The sequence below is a fragment of the Natator depressus genome, chromosome 3 (assembly GCF_965152275.1).
Source record: "Natator depressus isolate rNatDep1 chromosome 3, rNatDep2.hap1, whole genome shotgun sequence".
Taxonomy (NCBI): Eukaryota; Metazoa; Chordata; order Testudines; family Cheloniidae; genus Natator; species Natator depressus.
Genome location: NC_134236.1, coordinates 155,367,820 through 155,389,611, shown reverse-complemented (window position 1 = coordinate 155,389,611; position 21,792 = coordinate 155,367,820). Strand labels below are relative to the sequence as shown.

Here is a 21,792-nt window from a genome sequence, read left to right as displayed (position 1 = left end):
AAGTGGATGACTCATGTCTGTAAATTCCTGAAAGTGGCAATAGACCCTTGCTTAGTCATCTTTTGCATGGATGCTGTTTCATGAGCTTTGTAAACCATAATGAGGGATTTAGCTCTTTACCAGCATTTTTTTTTTCCCTTCTAAACAGTACAAATTACATCTCTAAAAATAACTTTATCTAGGTGAGTCACGTCACTTAACAAGCTTCCACAAGTCATACGGTTAAATAGTAATATTTACTTAGGAAGGTACAAATCTTGCTGTCAGACTAGTCTTGGTTTTAAAATGAAAAGGTTGTCAAAGGAAGTCCCATTTACCCCTTCTCTCTCAGGAATGGAAGCGCTTCCGTTGGAAAATTTAAACTATTAACTAGTTCAGGAAAGTAAAGCTTTCTGATTCAGTTTCAGATTCAGCATAATTTAATCATTTTGATTTTTTACTTTGGCTTATTTTTTTTAAATAATTATTTTAAACAACACAATAATTGGCAAGAGGAGCACACGAGTAGGGTTAAAAACAGAAAGACACTTGTTTCACTCAGACTTAAACTACACTAACTTTTACAGACTAATTACCAATAGGGTCAACTCCCTAATTTGGCAAAGCTCCGATCCTTACTCAGGTAAAACTTTTATGGTAGTGCTGAGCAAACCCGAGCAAAGAACCTCAACAGTGCCCCTAACTTTTTATTCTGTGTTTATTCCAAAATGAAAAAGAAAAAGTGATTTGCACATCAAGAATGAATCACAGAGATTTAATTACAGCTTATAAATAGTTTGATGTTTTCTAAATATAAAAGAAGCTACAAAAACAATACATACACATTTGAGTTTTTCTTGCTTTTGTGCCATCATGTAATTTAATGGATACGCTCAGTATATTTTCAATATTGTTATCTAAATAACAAACCCTGGCTAACAATTGCCTGAAAAATTATGCCAGGAGTTAGTAAGCTTCTTTTGTTTACCTTCTCGAAGGTCAACAACACTGAGGTCTGGAACAGAACAATGTTAACCATTCACATCACACATGCAAACAACTCCAGAGTTAATAAGAAAGTATTATTTACCTTGGAGCTAATCTTACAAGTTAATATAACATGCAAATCTTTGATTCCTGATTAGATCGGTGGTAAAGACATTTTTTTTCGACATTAGATTTTATATTCCTTTTAGCGGTACAGTAGAACCTCAGAGTTATGAACACCTCAGGAATGGAGGCTATTCGTAACTCTGAACAAAACGTTATGGTTATTCTTTCAAAAGTTCAAACTCTAAACAAAACTGGCAGCAATATGCAGGGGAGGTATGTCATAACCAAGAATATCCCTGCTCCATTTCATATACAATAAAACCTCAGAGTAATGAACACCAGAGTTACAAACAGACCAATCAACCAAACAGCACATTTAGAACTGGAAGTATACAATCAGGCAGCAGCACAGACCAAAAAAAAAAAAAAAAAGGCAAATACAGTACAGTACTGTGTTAAACATAAACTATGACAAAAATAAAGGAAAAGTTTAAAAAGAAAGATTTGACAGGGTAAGAAAGCTGTTTCTGTGCTTGTTTCATTTAAATTAAGATGGCTAAAGCAGCATTTTTCTTCTGAATTGTAAAGTTTCAAAGCTGTATTAAGTAAATGTTCAGTTGTAAACGCTTGAAACAACAGCCACAGCGTTTTGTTCAGCATTATGAACATTTCAGAGTTACAAACAACCTCCATTCCTGAGGCGTTTGTAACTCTGAGGGCTTGCCTACACTTATTGGGAGATCGATGCGTGGCGATTGATGCATCAGCGGTTGATTTAGCGTGTCTAGTGAAGACCTGCTAAATCTACCACAGATCGCTCTCCTGTCGACTCTTGTACTCCACTGGATTGAGAAGAGTAAGGGGAGTCGACAGGAGAGCGTCTCCCATCGACATTGCATAGTATGCGCTCCGTGGCAAGTAGATCTAGGCTACATTGACTTGAGTTACATTATTCACATAACTCAAATTGCGTCGCTTAGATTGACTTTTTCCTGTAGTATAGACAAGGTCTTAGGTTCTACTGTATCCCCAGAGCAGGTCCCTCCTGTACACTAAAAAATGCAGGGATCCTGTGAAAAAAACAGTACATTATCACGTAACTAGACTGTATCATAAAACATACATACTACGGGGGCTGAATTAGGCAACCTTAATTCCCGTGTTTCCTAATTTTTGAGTGCTTGACTTTTCAACCTTAATAATGGTTCTTTTAACACAGTTATTTTGTGTGTAATTTCCTACATTTTATAAACACAAACTGAAAAAACAAATTTCATCATATGACATAATCATAGAACCACAGATGTGTAGGACTGGAAGGGACCTCAATAGGTGACCTAGTCTAGTCCCCTGCACTTAAGACAGGACAAAATAATAACTGGACATTTCCTGATAGGCATTTGTCTAACCTGCTCTTAAAAACCTCCAATGACCGAAGTTCCACAATCACCCTAGGCAGTCTGTTCCGGTGCTTAACCACCCTGTCAGGAAGTTTTTCCTAATGTCCAACCTAAACCTCCTTTGCTGCAACTAGAAAAAGGAGGACTTGTGGCATCTTAGAGACTAACAAATTTATTTGAGCATACAGCTCACCTCATCAGATGCATGCAGTGGAAAGTGAGCTGTAGCTCACAAAAGCTTATGCTCAAATAAATCTGTTACTCTCTAAGGTGCCACAAGTACTCCTTTTCTTTTTGCGGATACAGACTAACACGGCTGCTACTCTGAAACCTGTCACTTTTGCTGCAACTGAAACCCATTACTTCTTGTCCTATCCTCAAAGGTTAACAAGAACAACCTTTTATGTACTTGAAAACTGTTATCATTTCTCCCCTTAGTCTTCTCTTCTCCAGACTAAACAAACTCAGTTTTTTCAATCTTTCCCCATAAGTCATGTTTTCTAGACCTTTAATAATTTTTGTTGCTCTCCTCTGGACTTTCTCCAATTGTCCACATCCCTCAGGAAATGTGGCACCAAGAATTGGACACAGTACTCCAGTTGAAACCTTATCAGCCCTCATCTGGGTCATCAGCAGGGTTGGATCTTTTAGCTCCACCACACAGACCTCTACCACTTGAGCTATCAGAGTAACTGATATGAGTAGTAGGTTGCCATCCTCTAGCACTTGAGGGGGATGAGAGACACACTTTGCCAGTGGGTTTCACAGGTATGTGCTGATAGCAGAGAAATGCTGAAATTCAGGAATCTGGGGTTCCATTCCAGGTTCTGGAAAGGAATGTGCTCTAGTGGTCACAGACCCTTCTGTATCTTGTTTCCTCAAACCTGATCACTTCTGCCCACGTCCTCTTCAGCCTCTTCACTGTCCAAGTCCTGTTTTTGTAAGCAACTGAAAACAGGATCTTGTTATGGGAAGTGTTGGGCAACCTTACTAATAAGCAGTGCTACCAGCTCCACCTATAATAAAAACGGTCTCCTATGTGAGGCTGGTTGTTCAACTGCTCTTTTCAGATCAAGCATGACTGAGGTACAGAGATAAGTGTCCTCAACATAGTGATACCTCTGCACCAGATATCCTAACTAACCTTCCTAACTGTCTCATTTACACAGGTTAATGAACACACACACAGATATATGATCTGACCTTCTTGTTGTTTTACGTTGTGGGATACTCACATACCTCTCAGAGTATTCTGAAGGTTGGGGTCAAATGCCCACACTTCCCTCTGATTTATCCATAATCACTTTCATATGACATTTACGAACTCGCCACTGCAAACTCAGATGCAACAAAGAGGAACACAGCTCTCTGTTCCACTGTAAGGGCAGCACATACAATCCTTTTGTATTTGCAAGGATGCAGTGCTTAGAGAGATTCAACTGAAGCTGACTCAAGAGTGAATTTAGAGTTTTACCATCTCCTTTCCAAGTCACTGTAAATATTCTTGTTCCTGAGGGAGGGCGGTAGCTGTGCCGCACATGGCTCCTCTCCCCATAGTGCACCTTCTTCCTGGACAAAGCAACAGCATGAGACTGAGTGCAAGAAGCCATGTTTTCAGCAAAAGGTGGCAGCTAAGAGGAACAGATGTGGCTGTGAAGAAGACTGCACTGGGCATTTAAAATGAGGTGAACTTATGGCCACTGTGACCTCCTGGGCAGCAGAGTTCAATCAAATGTACTATTGGAGAGGGAATTCTTTAAGGGAATGTTGCTTTGTGGGGCTGCAGCTGAAGGACTGTTTATAGGGGTGTAGGTACATGTGAGTCCAGAGTGCCACTATGCCCACAGAACTGAACTGCAAGGGGCCTATATTGCTCTGGAAACAGGTATAACAGCTGGAGAAAGTGGGAGGTTTTTTTGTAGGAGACACAATTTAAGTATGGATGCACACCAAGCTTTACAGAAGAATGGAGAGTTTTGTTGGTATGACTTTCTAATGTAGATCAGGCTTTAGTCTTGCTACAAGCAAAGGGTAAATCACGGCCTAATCACAGACCTGCCTAGGGAGGGGTGTGAGGCAAAAAGGACAGTTTACCCTAGGCTCCCACATTTGAGAAGGCCCCCAAACCAAGTGACATTTTGACCTGACGTGTGGGGTCGCAACACCACTCAGATTTGGCCCACCATTTGTTGCATACCAGGTTGCAACACCTGGAGTGGGGAGCGGGGCCCAGCTGCATGGGACAGGAGCTGAGACACTGCTGCAGCATGACTGTGGGCTGGCTCACTCTCTCCAAACCAACCCCCTGCCTCCTGGGCCTCCCATCAGCGGTAATTTTTTTGGAAGGGTGGGGATGCCTCTGTTTCAGATTTTGTCCCAGGCCTCCAAAAACCTCTGTGCACCCCTGCTTAATCTGTATCAATTTCCTTAGACCCAGTCTACACTTTCCCCTTATTTCATCTCCTTACCCACTGTTATCCCTCTATGCACCTCTTTAAATAACTGTCCTCCCTCCCTAGGGCTTAAATTTAGATTTTAAAGTAAAGACTGAGCCTGAGTATTTGTACATTTTACCTGCAAAATAAGAAACATTATAAACAAGCCTTGGATTGTGAAACACGAAACAGACTATGAAAGTCAGCCCGTGAAACAGAGTGATTCATTACTAACTTACAGAACTGTAAAGTGTGCCCCCATGGGCAGTGCAGCTGAAGGTTATTTTTCTAGAAACTATGTACATCTAAAGTTGTAACAATAGGGTCCTATGTAGACCTTTTCATTTCAGTGCTATCTTGCAAGCAAGGTAAATAAACCACAGACAAAAAGGAGAGGAAACACTTTTTCTCTTTTAAAGAAGAGGTCCGGTGTGTTAATAATTTCCTATCTATAAGCAACCCAGAATTTGTTTTATATTACAATACCCCAATTCACATTTCCAGCCCCCTCTTCCAGGCTGCACTTGTCTCCCATGTTTATAAATCTCAAAGAAAAGATAAGGTACTCAGACCATAAAAAAAGAAACAGGAGTGCTTTCACCCTATCTTTTATCTCTACCATATATTTAACTGGAACCCTCCCAGTACCTATTTGTAAAGAATTTGCAGTACAAGACAGGAACATGACTGCCTCAGCAATACTGTAGCTAAGGACAAAAGAAAAAATTACTTTTGTGTTAAATACTATGAGAAGGAATGGGAGATATACTATATACTTGACAACATGGCTACCAAAGAAATCAATTCTTGATATTTATCTAACTTTTTAAAGACAGAGACAGTAGTGTGGTTTAGTGGTTAGATCATGGACTAAACATCTCTTAACAGTGACTTCCTACATAGTAGGCAAGTCTCAAATTCTTAGGGCAAATGTACATTACTAAATTAAGCCGACCTAAGTCCTGTTGACATACAGCCACCACAGTAATGGAATCGTTCACATTATGCTCTGTGTGTCGGTGGTGCGCTCCCTCACCAGGAGCACCTGCACCAATTTAACTGCCAGTATGGGGGCATTGTGGGACTGTTTCTGAAATGCAGCAACAGTCGATGTGAGCAACGCAATGCCTACACTGACACTGTGTTGACCTAACTACTATGCCTCTGATTAAGGTCGAGTTATTAAGTTGGCACAGTGAGTGAGTTACATCACTGGGAGCTATATTTTAGTGTAGATGCTTACAAAGTTAGGTCAACGTGAACTGCCTTACGTCGACCTAACTCTGTAGTGTAGACCAGGCCTTAATGAGCTGTTAACACATGTCAGTCAGTCTGCGCTGTCTAGCATGGGGCTGATTCACATGCCAACTTGTCTCAGTCTAACTGTTCATACAGACAAAAGCACTTAGTGTTTGTTAGAGCAACGTTTCCAAAGCTGTAAAATGGGGCTAGTAATGCCAACATACATACCACACCAGGGTGTTGGGAGGCTCAGTGAAAAGTGCTAAGCATTCATTTATGTTTTGGACATTGGGGTGGAATGACTTCATCCTATCACATTTCATTGAAAGGATTGTTCTACCTCCATACTTTCATACAATATGTAATGAGGGAATGAAATCTCCTGCTGTGGGTGGAGATCAGAAATACAAATGCACTTCTGTTCTGGTAGAGAGAACAGTAACACACAGAAGCACTGGGGATTATGTAGACAGTCTACCACCCACATGAGATTAATGACTAAGAGTTTGAATTTTTTTTTAAGAGGTATAAACACATACACTTTATTTGAGGTGTATAAGAAACATACTTGGCGAGCTGATCTGGCACTGGCTAGACCCTTGTAGTGATAATTGTTTAGTATTTACTCCTGCATCTGTTCTGATATGTTATATATGTATATTTCCTTGTAAGAATCAGATAACATTTAAAGGACAAAATATATAACATTATCCAATAACAACATGAATTGTATACATGAAAAAGGAGAGAGATCACTTGATCATTACCTGTTAGGTTCACTCCCTCTGGGGCACCTGCATTGGCCATTGTTGGTAGACAGGATACTGGGCTGGACGGACCTTTGGTCTGACTCAGTATGGCCGTTCTTATGTTCTTACAGACCATGGACCAGATTCAGACCATGGGTGCAGGGACATGAACATTGTATCCTCTGCATAGGTTAGGGCAGTTACACCAGGGGAGACGTTCAACACTGGGAGAAGGCAGGTGATGGTACCACTGCACCTCCTCCAACTGGGTTTTACTAAAGAAAGCAGCTTCCATGAAGTTCTTGTGGGAGCTCCACCGGTGAAGGCTCCATAAGAGATCTGCTGATTCAGTGCACCTCCTGAATTGTCTGACCTGGCCTAGTCACCAGCATGTTTGGCTTTGCGGTGGCTGGGTCAAGATCCCTCAGTGGATCAGGGTTTTTAGTTGGCTTGGCTACTGTATCTCACCACTCCTCCCTTGGCTTTCTGCTGCTGAAAACCTGTAGCCTAAGTTCTGCTGATTCAAAGTGCAGGATGAACAGGTGAATCTGGTCCATAAGTACAGGAATCACTATCAACCAATGAAGTGAACTTATCAATTGATTGGAAATGCATCAGCCATTCTATGTCAGTGACACCACAGTGGTAATATTTTTAAGGGAGAAGGAGAAAGAATGAAGAATAACATATTCAACTGAAATTACTGGGGCAAATTAGGTCTGTAGGGTCACCTGGATTAGAATTTGGTAAATATATTAGGACTAACATCCCTTCTGCTGCAGAAGGTCCATAGGATCGTCAAAGGAACACTCTCAGCTGGAAATCTGCAACCCAGTAGATTTTAAAAGTGAATTAAAAGCAGTTCATGGTGCTCCACATGCCCCCGAGGCCCCCGCCAGTTTTGTGCTTTTGTAATCACATTTTATTATTTTGAAAAATGATTTTCTTTCTCTTGTTGCTGTGTGAAAGATGCATGCAGACAACATGGGGAACTGACTGCCTTTCCAGCTGAAAGAATGAAATTGATTATACACGAAATGCTGTCAAATGTACCAAGTGCAACTGAAAAAGAGAGAAAAATGTATGCTTTCTCTTAAGTCTTTGGGTTATATATTAATCTTAGGTGTAATAACAACAGTAGAAGGTTAAAAAATCAGAAGTGTGTCATTTTAAGTGGAGTCCCTTTAATAACTGTATGTTGGCAATATCCAGGATTTACACTGTGTCTGACATTCATACCCCATAGCATCATGCTGGAGCATTAATTTAATAATGACACAGAAGGAAGACTACTACTCATTGAGGACCCAGTCCTGAAACAAGATCTGTGGAATGGTGAACCCTTACAACCATGTGAAATTTTCCTGCCTCAGTTGATAGGAAGATCAAGTATTCAGGATTAGGAAGTAAGCCAGGAGTCCACTGAAAGGCTCAGAGGTGAATTTGCTAGAGGGGTTATGGACAGTCTAATGGAATGGAAAGACTGGGGGTGGGGGTGGGGGAAATGTTGGTGAATCTTTGCCTTGGTCAGCTTTAATCCAGCCAGGTACCTCTGGGGCAGAAGGTTAGTGCTGTTTGCTCATTTAGTTCTTGGCCTCTCTGTGGAAACTGCCAGCAAAGGATCAACTAATGACAACTTCGGTGGTGTGTATCGTGATGGAAACATGCCCCTTTTGAAATGGACAAAGGCCTCCAACTCTTTTTCATATTGGACAGGAATGGCTTTCAGTCACTATAAACCTCAGCTAGATTTGAACTGGTGACTGAGAAGAACAAGGCTATACATCCCATTTTGAAGACCTTGAGCCATCCAACTTGTCCCTCCCCAAACATCTCTTATGATTGCATATAGCACCTTTGCAGAAAGCCAACTTAAAAGTCTAAAATACAGAAGTGGTTATTTTTGATTATAATGTTTTTCCATAGCCCATGTGTCTTTCTGAATAATGGAAACAATGACTTATGTTGGAATAAACTATTTCTGCATATTATGGAGTTTGAACTTGTTTATCTTGTGGATTACACTGAGCCTGGAATTTATGCATCTCCTATAAAAACTGTTCTTCAGAAGTGTGAAACTCTTTCTGGTTTGAGAATGACTGAACAGCATTTTGCCATTGCCATGTCTATACTGAGATTTTTCTTAAAATTCCTACCTGTGGTAGTAACAATGGGAGCTATAGTGTAGACCAGGCATTGGTGACCACTAGCATTTTTACTACTGTGTCATCTAGATTTGATCTGCACAGAGATTAAGGTGACCAGATGTCCCGATTTTATAGGGGCAGTTCTGATATTCAGGGCTTTGTCATATATAGGTGCCTATTACACCCACCCCATCCTGATTTTTCACACTTGCTATTTGGCCACCTACCAGAGATAGAGGACATGGTGGTAAAAATACCAGTGCTTTGTCTACACTAGAGTTCCCACTATTCCCATCACCAGGAGAGCAGCACTAGTAATAGTGCAATGGTGCAAAACTTTACAGAAAGCATCAGATTAGACAAGGCCACAATGCCAAAACACTATTCTGTCCTTGTCAAATTTAGCCTGATCTAATGACTATGTATTAATTATATTGATTACTTAAGAATTCCCAGTTATCACTTTGAGGTTTAACAGGTTCTTGTCCCAAGATCAGGTCCAGTATTATTAAAATTACAGTACAGTGGAGAACCCTGATGTGCACAGTTGCAATACTCACACTGTAGGAACCCTTCTATATTTACAATAGTTTATTAATACATTTAGCAAAGTCACGAACACTTTAAACCAGTAAGGTAGAGAGAGATAATACAGAATGTACATCTGAACATCCATATACTCACACCATCCCTTGCAGAAAAACCTGAAATGTTAGCCATGATTTTCCTCATCAGCATCACCATCACCAGTGACCATCATCCTTTTTATAAAAAGTTATGCTGACGCCCCTACATCTAATGTATAGTCAGTAGGGGTTTCTCTCGTCTTCCTCATTTGTATTTCCTCATCTTACTAATATTGGGGTGTCATTCTCCTATAGATTAGCATATTAATTATCTCAACTTATTATCATATATGTCAATTTGTTGCCATGGCACTCTTGCGGTCAGATAACTGTGGATGTTCTATCCAGAAGCTGGCGTTAGCTCATGTTCCTGTGGTTTGCTGATGTCGTTATGAACAAAATTCACCCTTCCACACTCCATTTCCCGTTCCCCAAAACTTAGGGGTGATGGTTGGACCATTTATCTGTGCCAATGTTCATAGGCCTCAAGTCCTTTGCTAACTACTGAAGCCAATTTCTTACAAGATACAGGCCTGTAGGTTCCTTGCATTACTGCTGCATAAAATAAATGCTAAAGTTAGCTCTATGGGCTACACAAACCAGAAGAGGTTATATACTTCAAAGGGACTTTTCAAGAAAGACACAAACAGTTCCACTGAATACCTTTTATCTTATTTATTGTTAGTGGTAGATCTGCTGAACTTTGGGTTTTTTACTACCCCATTCTTATAATACAAAATAATCGCAGTGCAATTTGGTATGACTTTTTAGAAAGACTGCCCTCCAGCTTGTGAAAACGATAAATTTAAAATATGTCCTTCAAACAAAGTTTCTGTATTGTTTGTTTAGTCTTATATGGGAAATACTTCACAGCACAAATTAAGAGTCTGTTCAAACAGTCTCCAGTAATAAAAGGAAAGCATATGATAGGATGTTGTAAAACTAACCTGGCAAATGCTTTATAATCACTTCTATCTTTTGAGTGACATTATCCTCCATCCCCATTAAACCTTACTGCTTTGGACTTTTAAAAGCTAGACTAGACAAAATACCAGAAAATGAACCAAAGGAAACTATCCTGCACTGGCCCCTGGGAAACAGAAGGGATAACCTAATAGGTCTTTCTGTCTCTATCTCTTATATAATTCTCTCCAGTGGGATTGGAGGGGGGCGGGGGGAGTTGCTGTCTGTCATGTGCATGCCACGTGTTAATGACTTTTCTTTCCCCCCCCCCCCTTTTTTTTTTTTTTTTTAATTCCCAAGGGTTTCCTCCTCTGGTTTCCACTTCTTTGTATTGTTTCTGGTGCACCAGTTTCTATAGCAACTTCTCCTAGCAGTGATGAAACACTGGTGCACTATAAAGCTGAACCTTGCCTATTTGAGCCATTTGAAGTCTGCACTGTAAGTACAGCAGTGGTTTCTGTCAGTGTAGAAAAATCTGTGCTCAAACTTAGCATAGATTTGGGACTATGGTGTCCCACTGCTGGAGAAAAGAGGCATTTATCCTTCTTATGGTACTAATGCTGTTCGAGGAGAGAGAAAGCCTTTGCAATTTGTTGAGTAGTTGCTAAATAGCGTTTCAGTAGAATACGGAGGCATTTAAAGTGTGTTTCTCCTCTGACAAGTGTCTGTGTAAAAATGGCAGTCAATTAACAATGGTTCCTTATTAATTTTATTCAGTTTACAAGTAATGATTTTTTTTCTGCTCGTTTTTCAAACTCAGCCTGGGAGCTGAAAATCAAAATGATTTGTTTTCTGCTCACGTTTCACCTCCAGAAATAAAGTTCCTAAAATCTTGATGACACCTGTGCAACCTCACCCTCTTCCAATTTCACTCCCATGCAATCTCACTGTTTTCAAATTATACTCTAAATTACTCCTGCACAATCCAATTGTCTTCCAATTCCACTCCAGTTACTTCATAGAATCATAGAATAGAGTATCAGAGTTGGAAGGGACCTCAGGAGGACATCTAGTCCAACCCCCTGCTCAAACCAGGACCAATCTCCAATTTTTGCTCCAGATCCCTAAATGGCACCCTCAAGGATTGAACTCACAACCCTGGGTTTAGCAGGCCAATGCTCAAACCACTGAGCTATCCCTCCCCCCAAATTTCCACACACCCTAGTGCCGGCAGATTACATCTTAAATTGCATCTGTGCCACCTCACTTCCTTTAGTTGTGGCACATGTCTAACAGGTGAGAATTTGGCTCTGCAATTGGAATTTACTTCACAATTCTGTTGCTGATGCAAGAAGTATATTGGCTTTGTAGTGATAACATGGTAAAGAACTAAAAGCTTACTGTCTTAGAAAGTGAATAGATATAACTCTGAATACACACAGGAAGCAAGGATGGAGAGGAAAACTAGTCTTGCTGTTTAGGCACTGAACTAGGACTCTGGAAATCAGTATTTAATTCCCAGTCCTGTCACACATTTCCTATGCGACCTAAGGGAAACCACTTAATTGAATTGGCCTCGTTAGCACTGACCCCCACACTTGGTACGGCAACTCCCATCTTTTCATGTGCTGTATATTTATACCCGCTTACTGTATTTCCCACTCTATGCATCTGATGAAGTGGATTATATCCCACGAAAGCTTATGCCCAAATAAATTTGTTAGTCTCTAAGGTGCCACAACGACTCCTTGTTGTTTTTACTTAATCTCTCTGTCTCTGAGTTCCACACCTGTAAAGTAGGTATAATACATCTTCCCTACCTCACAGGTGATCTTTGAGGATAAGTTCATTAACGTTTGTGAGGTAACTGTTCATTATGGTAGTAGTGGTCTAGACAGACTGTTGAGTAGTGACATTTCTACATAGTCACTTTTCAGAGTAAAAGAAGCTACTGTGAAAGTTGATGACTTTTCTAGACACTTGTTAAAGAGCTTGTAGTTCCCATTTCAAAGCAGATGATGCAATACTAAATAATGAGCTTTAAAATATCCAGAGCAATATAATAAAAAAATGAAAAACTTCAAAAAATGCAAACCATACATATGTTTCCTTGAAACGACAGACACTGCCAATGGAAACTGACACTTTACCAAAAAATGCTTGCTTCTGCTACTACTACCACTGCCATAAAACCAAAGAATTTTAAAATCTAATTTATTTTTCACTATGTATGGTTTCCATTCATATTAAGTTTTATAATTTGTCCGATCTCAACCCGCCGTTATCAACAAAACCTACTTTAAAATATTGACATATTTTTATATCAGTCTAATATGAACACAGGCAAACAGAATAAAAGGAGACAAACCACTTCTGCCTTCAACTTTACTAGCCTCAAACACAAAGCACTAAGGCCTGCAAAATGTCATTCAGCTCATAGAATATTAACATCCAGCAAGGAACCATAGGAACGTGATGTTGAAATATTCTCAATAGATAATGATGAGGTTATATAATTATTTACGATACAATACAAATTTGAAACTACAACTGGTTGACAATGCCCCTTTAAAGACCTGGCAATGATGGAAACTCGGTAGCAAAACAGCAATTCATTCTCCACAATACTGCAATTGAGTTCTGGGATTAGCCTCGGACTGTACCCAGTTAAGTGAGGAACAGAGTAGCTTGTCTGTGACTAAAACCACTTTCCCACTAAGGTGCCTGATCCTCAGCGGTGGGGAGTACTTGCAATTCCCACTGAACTCAACAGGTGACATTCACCCCATGTTCAAGACCTACGTAGCATGTAAATTCCACTTAAACCTTATTGTGAGGACTTATGTGGGACTTAGATGTGGGACTAATCTTTGTGCAGATGCTCTGTAAACAAGGGTGAATTTTAGGATCAGACGCCAAAGAATAAACATTACTGGGAGCAAATGGCAGGTAGCCAGAGGAGGGAATTGGGTTTGCCAGCTTACCCTTCTTTGCTGACTCCACTGTCAAGGAATCACTCCCAAGAACTGGTCCTAGTGGCCTCCTGGAACCATTGCTAGCCTCAGCTTTCCAGGAATAGTCCTTGAAAAGCTCCAGCTTTTCCTGACTAGCTGTCACTAAGAGCAGAAAGCTATCCTGTCATAACCGTAACAGACTTCTGACTTCACTGTATCTCAGCATTGAGCTTCTTACTTTTAAACCACTGTTTTTGTTATTATGCTTAACCTACCTTCTGCTGCCAAATCTTCCCTTCTCTTAACCAACGTGCATCACACCCTTCTCCTCTGTCTTGCTACCTACATTATTGTGCACTTGCTTTTTCTTTGTCTCATCCCTTTCCCTTTCATTTCCACAAATTCGCCTTCCACAACCTTTCACCTCTCTTCTTGAAGCCACACCGTCACGAACAATAAAATAAAAAGAACCATACAATAATCAGGAGAGATTTTAGTTTATAAAACAAAAATTTCAAATATTTAATTAAAAAACACAGAACCATCAAGATGTGTGCCAACTATCTCAAATAAATAGAGACTCTTACTGCTGTAACCCATGTCCTCCATTTGCAAGATGACCTGGACCATGGGACTGCCTGTTTTCCCAGACATTTAGCTAAAAGGTGCTTTTCTCACACAACATCCCGTGGAGGAGGTGGAGCCAATCAAGTTCAAAACCCCAAGGAGAGCAGGAACCATAAGACGATCTGCTTGGAATTTTAGCCATTAGTCACGATTGCTGGCAGATATTTTGATTGAATCGGAGGAACAATTCTTGAAGACTATTTTCTTTTCAGCACCCAATGGTATGGGAACAAGTCCCACATGGGAGGAAAAATTGACAAGGCCCCCAAACTATCAAACTCATTAACATTATTATTTTTATTATTATTTGAATTTTGGTAGCACCTAGGAGCCCCAGTCATGGACCAGGACCCTACAGTGCTAGCCACTCTCTACTTCTAATATTTAACTCCACACAAGAGAAAGGTATTGGCTTCATGACCAAATCTGCTGAGAGACAGAGAATAACTGTGAGAGGGTGCACTGTCTTTTATGTTCTTGGTTCCAAATCAATGTCTCCTCTCGCCTATCTCCTAGAGACTTTACTGCTTTACACGGTTCTATGATTTGTGTGGCAGGGCAGTAACTCCTGGACTAGGAATCTGCAGAAGCAACTTCTCAAAGGACAACAGTAATACATGTCAAGGTAAAGCAACAGTTCTTCTTTAAGTAAGCCAGCTAGACTCAAATATGACCAGACACTAAACAGTACAATAGGTTGCCCTTTTTGGTCTGAATGGTTGGCCAATATTTGAGGCCTTGCAGGATGTTTCCATTAGGAGGAGAAATTGATGGTAGAGTCAGGTATTTATTTCCTGCAATCCTGTTTATTTACAAAACATGGACACAAACACCTGTTTCTCTGAACACAGTATGAACAAACAGAGCAGGCAGTGTCCTTGCTGGCTATTAGCCTCCCTTCCAGACAAAGCTCTGCCCAATATAATCTCTCTCTCTCAGCTTCCTCTCAGGGTCATGCTATCAGTGTTTCTCTGGCTTTGTCCTTACTTTTCTGGCTGCTTTCTTCTTCTAACACGTACAGCTAAAATCAAATTAATACCCCCAACCCCTGCTTTTGCAATCAGTTCCCAGTGAAACCCTCTCATTCTTACGAAGTTAATTTTTTGTTCAGGCCTTTCATTTGGTCAGTGCTTGGGGTGGTGACTTCTAGTGCTCCAGCTATCTTACTACATAAAGGAGCTTAATTGCTTTTTCCATTTTGCCCAAGTCAAGTGTGCCCATCAAATTCAAAAAGGTACGTGATTGCCCACAGAGTACACACTTGCTGGAAGCTACCAATATACTTGAAGGAAGCTACCATGCTCGCTGGTATAAGATGATATATGGAGCAAAGAAGCAAGATCTTTCCATTTAAACATATATCCTTACGAATCCTCCATTATAAGAAGCAAACAACCACTAATTCATCACTGATACTTTTTAGTTACTATTTCCAATCCTTCTATCTTCTACCAATCTCATTTGTGTTGAGATGCTAAACGTACATCTACAGTAAAGATCAAGTTTCAAAATAATTATGTAACACATTCTCACTCTTGTGTCTATATCCAGAGGTCTATTCAACCTTGGACACACACCCATGAAATCTGTATTAACATTAATGTGAGGCATGTGTACATAGCCAAGGAAAGAAAGACCTTGTAAGTCTCTGAAAATGAATCATCTTATCTACAAAACTAAAGAAAAAACATCAGTGTTATAAAACAGTAGCAAAGGGAATAGAGTTACTCTTCAACTACACCACCATTAACATTAAACTTGGTTAATGACTTCCTCTCCCAAGTGAATGAACACGAACTTCTCTGAATGTTCATTTCTTCTCTTATATGTATTTGAAAACACTTGATTAACTTTTAGAACTAAACCACTAAAACAACAGTTCCTGTGACCTCACTTTGACCTGACTTTGATAGACTCACATAATGATTAGATTAAAATAGTTGCTAAAGTCTGCAATTAGAAAGCTCTCCTATATTGCAAGACAAGCTGTACAGACTTCCTTTACTTTATTTCATAAGTACTGCACAATACTGTACTTTTGATCATGTGAGACTGTTCTGGAGTGGAGGCGGGGGTTCCAGTAGACATAAATCCTGAGTTGAGTCAACAGAAAAAAGACTTTAATAAAATATTAGAATAGTGTATGTAAAGTACAGTATTCTGTACCACTGTATTATTATTTTAAAATCCAATTTACCTTTTACAGTTTCAGTCCTTTACTTTTTCACTTAACTCAGGCTACTTACTCTATGAACCCTGGGTACATAGTCATTTGTGCAACCCACACTAATGCCTGTACCACCAAAACTTCACTGCTAATTTTAGTGAGCTAGCTAGATGAAAGCCCGCGTGGGTATGTCTACATAAGCTGCAAATCTATTTTAAAAAGAATCTTATTCCTTTTACTTGATTTGCCACGATGCCTTCTGCACAGTTCCTCATTTTTCTCACTTATACTTTATTTATTCTCTGAAGATTTTTTCCATATAGCAAATACATAAAGTACAACATTTTTTCAACTTAAATCTATCTGTGCTAGACAGTTTAACAACAGGCTGATAAATATTCAACCATAATATACACAGTCATTTCAGTGGTTAAGAGATGAAAGTCTGCATTACTTTATTCAGGAAATGAAATGTAGGTTTCATTGCAATATCATTTAGTACATGTAACTTATTTAAGTTATGCAGTGGGTTATTCAACAAGCAAGTGATGCAATGACTTGCACAGATAAGTTACTGCACAATTTACAAGGCCTTGGAGCTAATTCATAGTGACAAGCTGTTCCGTTATAATCATACCTCTCAAGGGCTCGACAGTCATAAGTAGAGAGCTCTGAATATTACTGAACAATTAAAAACTGCTCTACCATTTAGCAGAAGTTTGAATTTTGACTCTTGTGAAACCTAGCTACTTCAATGTTTATTAGGGCTAATACCACGCTTTCTTCTCTCAAGACAAAAATCAGCTCCACGGGAAACTTTAATTTAATACAACTTAAAACCAAACTAAAGACAATAGGGATGAAGAAGTCTGGGGAGGGTTGGGGAAAAAGATGGGGAGAATGATGCAGAAAGTGAAGGAACATTCAGTAGGACACCCCTGGCTGGTGAGAGCATGGAGTGGGAAAGGAATGTATAAAGAAAGGTTAACTTGTCCAACTAGACCTTCTTTATTGGCTTATGCTGTAAGTCCTACAGCTATAGTGGGAATTACATCCAGTTTCAAATTTTCTGGAGTTCATAAACAATAGGATCAGATGTTTTCTTTAGAGTCAAAAATGATTATAGTCTCTTGCATTCAGCAAGTTTCTATTTAGACACCACCATCAGTGTTCCCATAGGAGGAATTGTCCCAAATTAAAGAAAAAAGAAAGAATACAATCAAGAATATTCCAGCATTAAAGGGCTAACATAATACAATACTTGCAGGAGCAGTGCGGCATTTATCATTGCTCTACACTAAATGGCACCACAGAGAAGAGAAGAGTACTAGTCAAAAATAAATAAATAAAGGGTAAGATGATTGACAGTCTGAGGACAGAGCACAGATACTCTTGCCCAAACCAAATACTCTCTATATTTCTGTGTTTCTAAGATTCATGCATTTAAAGGCCACAAGGAACTACTGGTATCATCTAGTCTGATCTCCTGCACAATGTAGGCCTCAGAACCTTACCTAGTAATTTTTTCATAAAGCTCAGCTTTTGTTTGAGCTATAGCATATATCTTTCAGAAATATATCCAGTCTTGATCTAAAGACTTCCAGTGATGGAGAATCCACCACATCCATAGGTAAGTTGTTCCAATGGTTAATTACTGTAACTGTGAAAATCATGCACCTTCTTTCCAGTCTGACTTTGTCTAAACTTTAGTTCCCAGCCCCTAAGGAACTGGTTATATTTCTGTCTGCTAGACTAAAGAGCCACCAACTATCAGAAATCTCTCTCTCATGTATATACTTGTAGGCCATGATCAAGTCACCTCAATCTCATAACATGTTCTAGTGCTGTCTTGATTTACAAACTTAGTTTAAAGTGTTTGAATCAAGGATGCCCAAAACATAGCTGGAGGGTCAACTGTCGCCCACTGAGTCCTAAAATCTTGCTTGTGGCTGTCCTCTCTCTAACTACAGGAGGACAACAAAGGTGATCAGGTGCAGGTTTTTCTAGAGGGTGAATTGAAAAAAGCAACAACTTCTATTCATTTACCTTGGAAAATACAAGTACAAGAAACATTATGGATGTGTACATTATTTTGATCTAAAAACGCCCACAAATTTATTGGTTCGTGGCAAGTGATGAATGAATTTGGGTACCCCGGGGTTATGCACACTAATGGCCTGGGTGCCAACACGTGCTGCTAGAACCTTGGGGCAAGTTACTGGAGCACTTTCCCCAGCGCCGGCTCCAGGCACCAGCGTTCCAAGCAGGTGCTTGGGGCGGCAGTCAGAAAGGGGCGACAGAGTTTCCGTGGCAGCAGCTTCTCCGTTCCGCCAGCCACGGCGGCAATTCAGCGGCAGCTTCTCTCTCCCCTGCCGTCCACGGTGGCAATTTGGCGGCGACAGGTTTTTTCACTGCTTGGGGCAGCAAAAATGGTAGAGCCAGCCCTGACTTTCCCAGAATACATTTGGTGTTTTTATAAATTAGAAAATCAGATCTATCTGCATAAATCATCCCTCATTCTCAAATTGCAGTCAAGATTTTGTGTTTTCAAAAGTGTGATGGCCACATCAAAAATACACAGTCATGAAATAAAAATAGTCAAAGCTGTTTGCCTTTTTTCCTTTTACAGGAAACAATTTAACAGCTACTCACTGTGAACAAGGAAGCAAAAATCTTTCCACATCAGTAACAGTGTGAGCTTTGTGAAGCCCTCTGCATCATATTCCACCACACCACTATAAAAACAGAAATATAAAACAAGAACACAGTTTTATACAATATTCCTTACAATAATAAACAATAAGCAAACAGATATTGAGTTAAAGCAAAGGAAAATACTCAAGATTTTACTTTATTTACTATCTGCTATTATGTTCTATCCAAATGCAGGCTGCATGTGGCTCCTCTCAAATGGAATAGTTTTCTAACTTACATCACAATAATGGAGCTTCCATCAGAGGAATGGCTATAGTCATTGTAAACAAGATACTTTTGAAAATGCAGTGGGCTCTGCTTATGGCACTTGCAATGGTAATTCAGGAATAACTGAACATACCTACCCAAAACTGCATGTATGTTACTCAGATAGAGATCATTAATACACTATGACATTGAAGTTAGATGTAAAAAGCAGAGACCTTACTGAAAATCTAGGGACCCATGTCATAACATTGACTTCCAATAGTCTAGGTCAGGGGTGGGCAAACAATGGCCCGGGGGCCACATCCCGCCCTCCAAACATTTTAATCCGGCCCTCGAGCTCCTGCTGGGGAGTGGGATCTGGGGCTTGCCCCACTCTGGCGCTCTAGGAGGGGAGCAGGGTCAGGGGCTTGCCCTGCTCCGCGTGGCTCCTGGAAGCAGCGGCATGTCCCCCCTCCGGCTCCTATGTGTTGGAACAGCCAGGGGGATCCGCACACTTCCCCAACCTCAAGCACTGCCCCTGCAGCTCCCGTTGGCTGGGAACTACAGCCAATGGGAGCTACAGGGGCAGCGCTTGCAGACAGGGCAGCATGCAGAGCTGCCTGGCCGCGCCTCCACATAGGAGCTGGAGCGGAGGGGACATGCTGCTGCTTCTGGGAGCTGCTTGAGGTAAACGCTGCCTGGAGTCTCCACCCCTGCCCCCCATCCACACCCCAACCTCCTGCCCCAGCGCTGATCCCCCTCCTGCCCTCTGAACCCCTCGATCCCAGCCCGGAGCACCCTCCTGCACCCACAACCTCACCCCAGAACCCGCACCCCAGCTGGAGCCCTCACCTCCTCCTGCATCCCAACCCCCAATTTCATGAGCATTCATGGCCCACCATACAATTTCCATACCAACATGTGGCCCTCGGGCCAAAAAGTTTGCCCACACCTGGTCTTAGGTGGAGTCTAAATCTAACACTTTATACATCGAAAATATACAAATATACATTCAAAATCCACAAATCATATTTTAAATTTGAAGAAGAGCTTTCACATGGACATATTTTTTAGTCACAGAGAAAAAAAATCCATGACAGCTGAATTAATATCTTCATCCTCGATTCCTGATTATCTTATATTGTTAAACACTCAGGCGTGTCAAATTACTGTGGTGCTGTTGTTGTTATTGTTATTTTTGCTGCTGTTTTTTTAATTTAGTTTTTGTATATTGTAAAATTTATCACATTGTCATAAATAATACACAAGGACCTAAATTCTGATTCAGTTGCTTATGCAATTCCCCTTCCCCCCCCGAAATGGATTAAATACCCAAACCAGTGTATGACAGCATCAGAACATGTAAACTGGAATGTTTCAGTATACTAATTTGTTATGTACCATGTGCGTTTCATGCTTTTCATCATCAACTGAGAGGTAAACAACTTTATCTTATAGAACCTGGGATCAGATGGTATCTACGGTCATGTTTAAACCACAGCAGGATGCTAGCACAGTTTACTTGGTCATTATGGAGATGGATTCTTTTTCCCTTAAGAACTGTGTTATAAATCCACTGCACAGATGGAGGGTTTTCTGTAGCACAGATTGGATTGAATGATTCTCAGAAAAGAAATCATGTTTTCAGTCAGACCAGTTCTCCAAGGTCTGTACTAACTTCTGATTTGCACCATGGGGTAATTTAAGTCATTGATATCAATCTATAAAGACTTATATGGTTTGGATCCATAAGAGACTGCCTCTCTCCTTAGGGGTCATTGTGCCACCTCAGACCATCTGGGGTGCTCCTCTTTACAGTGTCTCTATAACCATCCATCCATTCATTTTTTGATGTGCCTATTGTCATAATATCTCTGTAGTCACTCTATACAGAAATGAGGAAACTTCAGTTTCTTCACAAAGGGATGAAATCTACTATCTCCTCCTCATTTTAGCTTACTTCCTGAGTTGAATCAATGTGGTGGCTGGCTTCCAGAAGTAATAATGCTGGATTGCTTGTTAGCATCACTACCAGGAGAAGGCCCATGTGCATCATTTTCTGAAGATGCTAGATGTGGACTCATCCAGTGGAAGTTAATTATATAGCCAAGGGTCATGTAATAAGCATGCTCTCCTGCCCTACAGCAAGTTTTTCCTCTAGCTTCAAGTCATCCTGTTGATTGTAGATGCTATAGTAGGATTATATATAATGTGTCAGCAGAACCTTATAATGAGAGGTAGAATGTCATTGCCTCAGCTAACAAACAAGACATCTAACTGTGAATCAGAAAAGGTAAAATAATTTTGCTTTTGCTGCTGTTACAGGAGAAGATGCATTAAAAGAAGACTTACGTTCCAAAGTGACTCAGGAAAGCTGCAATATACTCCCTTCTCTTGTGGTATCCCTGAATAACATACTGTACCTGGGGGGGAAAAAAGCCAACCCAAAGCTATGAAGACATTTTACAGAAAGAAAAGGCTCCCAACTTTTCATATTTTTCTAGTTTTATGGGAGAAATCTATTTACAGAATATTAATAACATTGCATCCTATTTTTAGATGGCATGTTTCATCCTAAAGGATCCTAAAATGCCTTTCAAACAAACTGT

The 21,792-nt window shown here is 40.3% G+C and overlaps 1 protein-coding gene across 3 annotated transcripts in view; it reads right to left on the bottom strand.

Annotated features, from left to right (window-relative positions):
- Positions 1-21,792, bottom strand: part of BABAM2 (BRISC and BRCA1 A complex member 2) — a 306,901-nt gene that overhangs the window by 35,793 nt on the left and 249,316 nt on the right. For all 3 annotated transcript variants that reach the window (XM_074949130.1, XM_074949129.1, XM_074949131.1), the window contains exons 9-10: positions 21,536-21,606; positions 18,935-19,017 (exon numbers count right to left, since the gene is read on the bottom strand). In XM_074949130.1, coding sequence (XP_074805231.1) covers positions 18,935-19,017; positions 21,536-21,606 — 154 coding nt within the window. The remainder of the gene's footprint in view (positions 1-18,934; positions 19,018-21,535; positions 21,607-21,792) is intronic.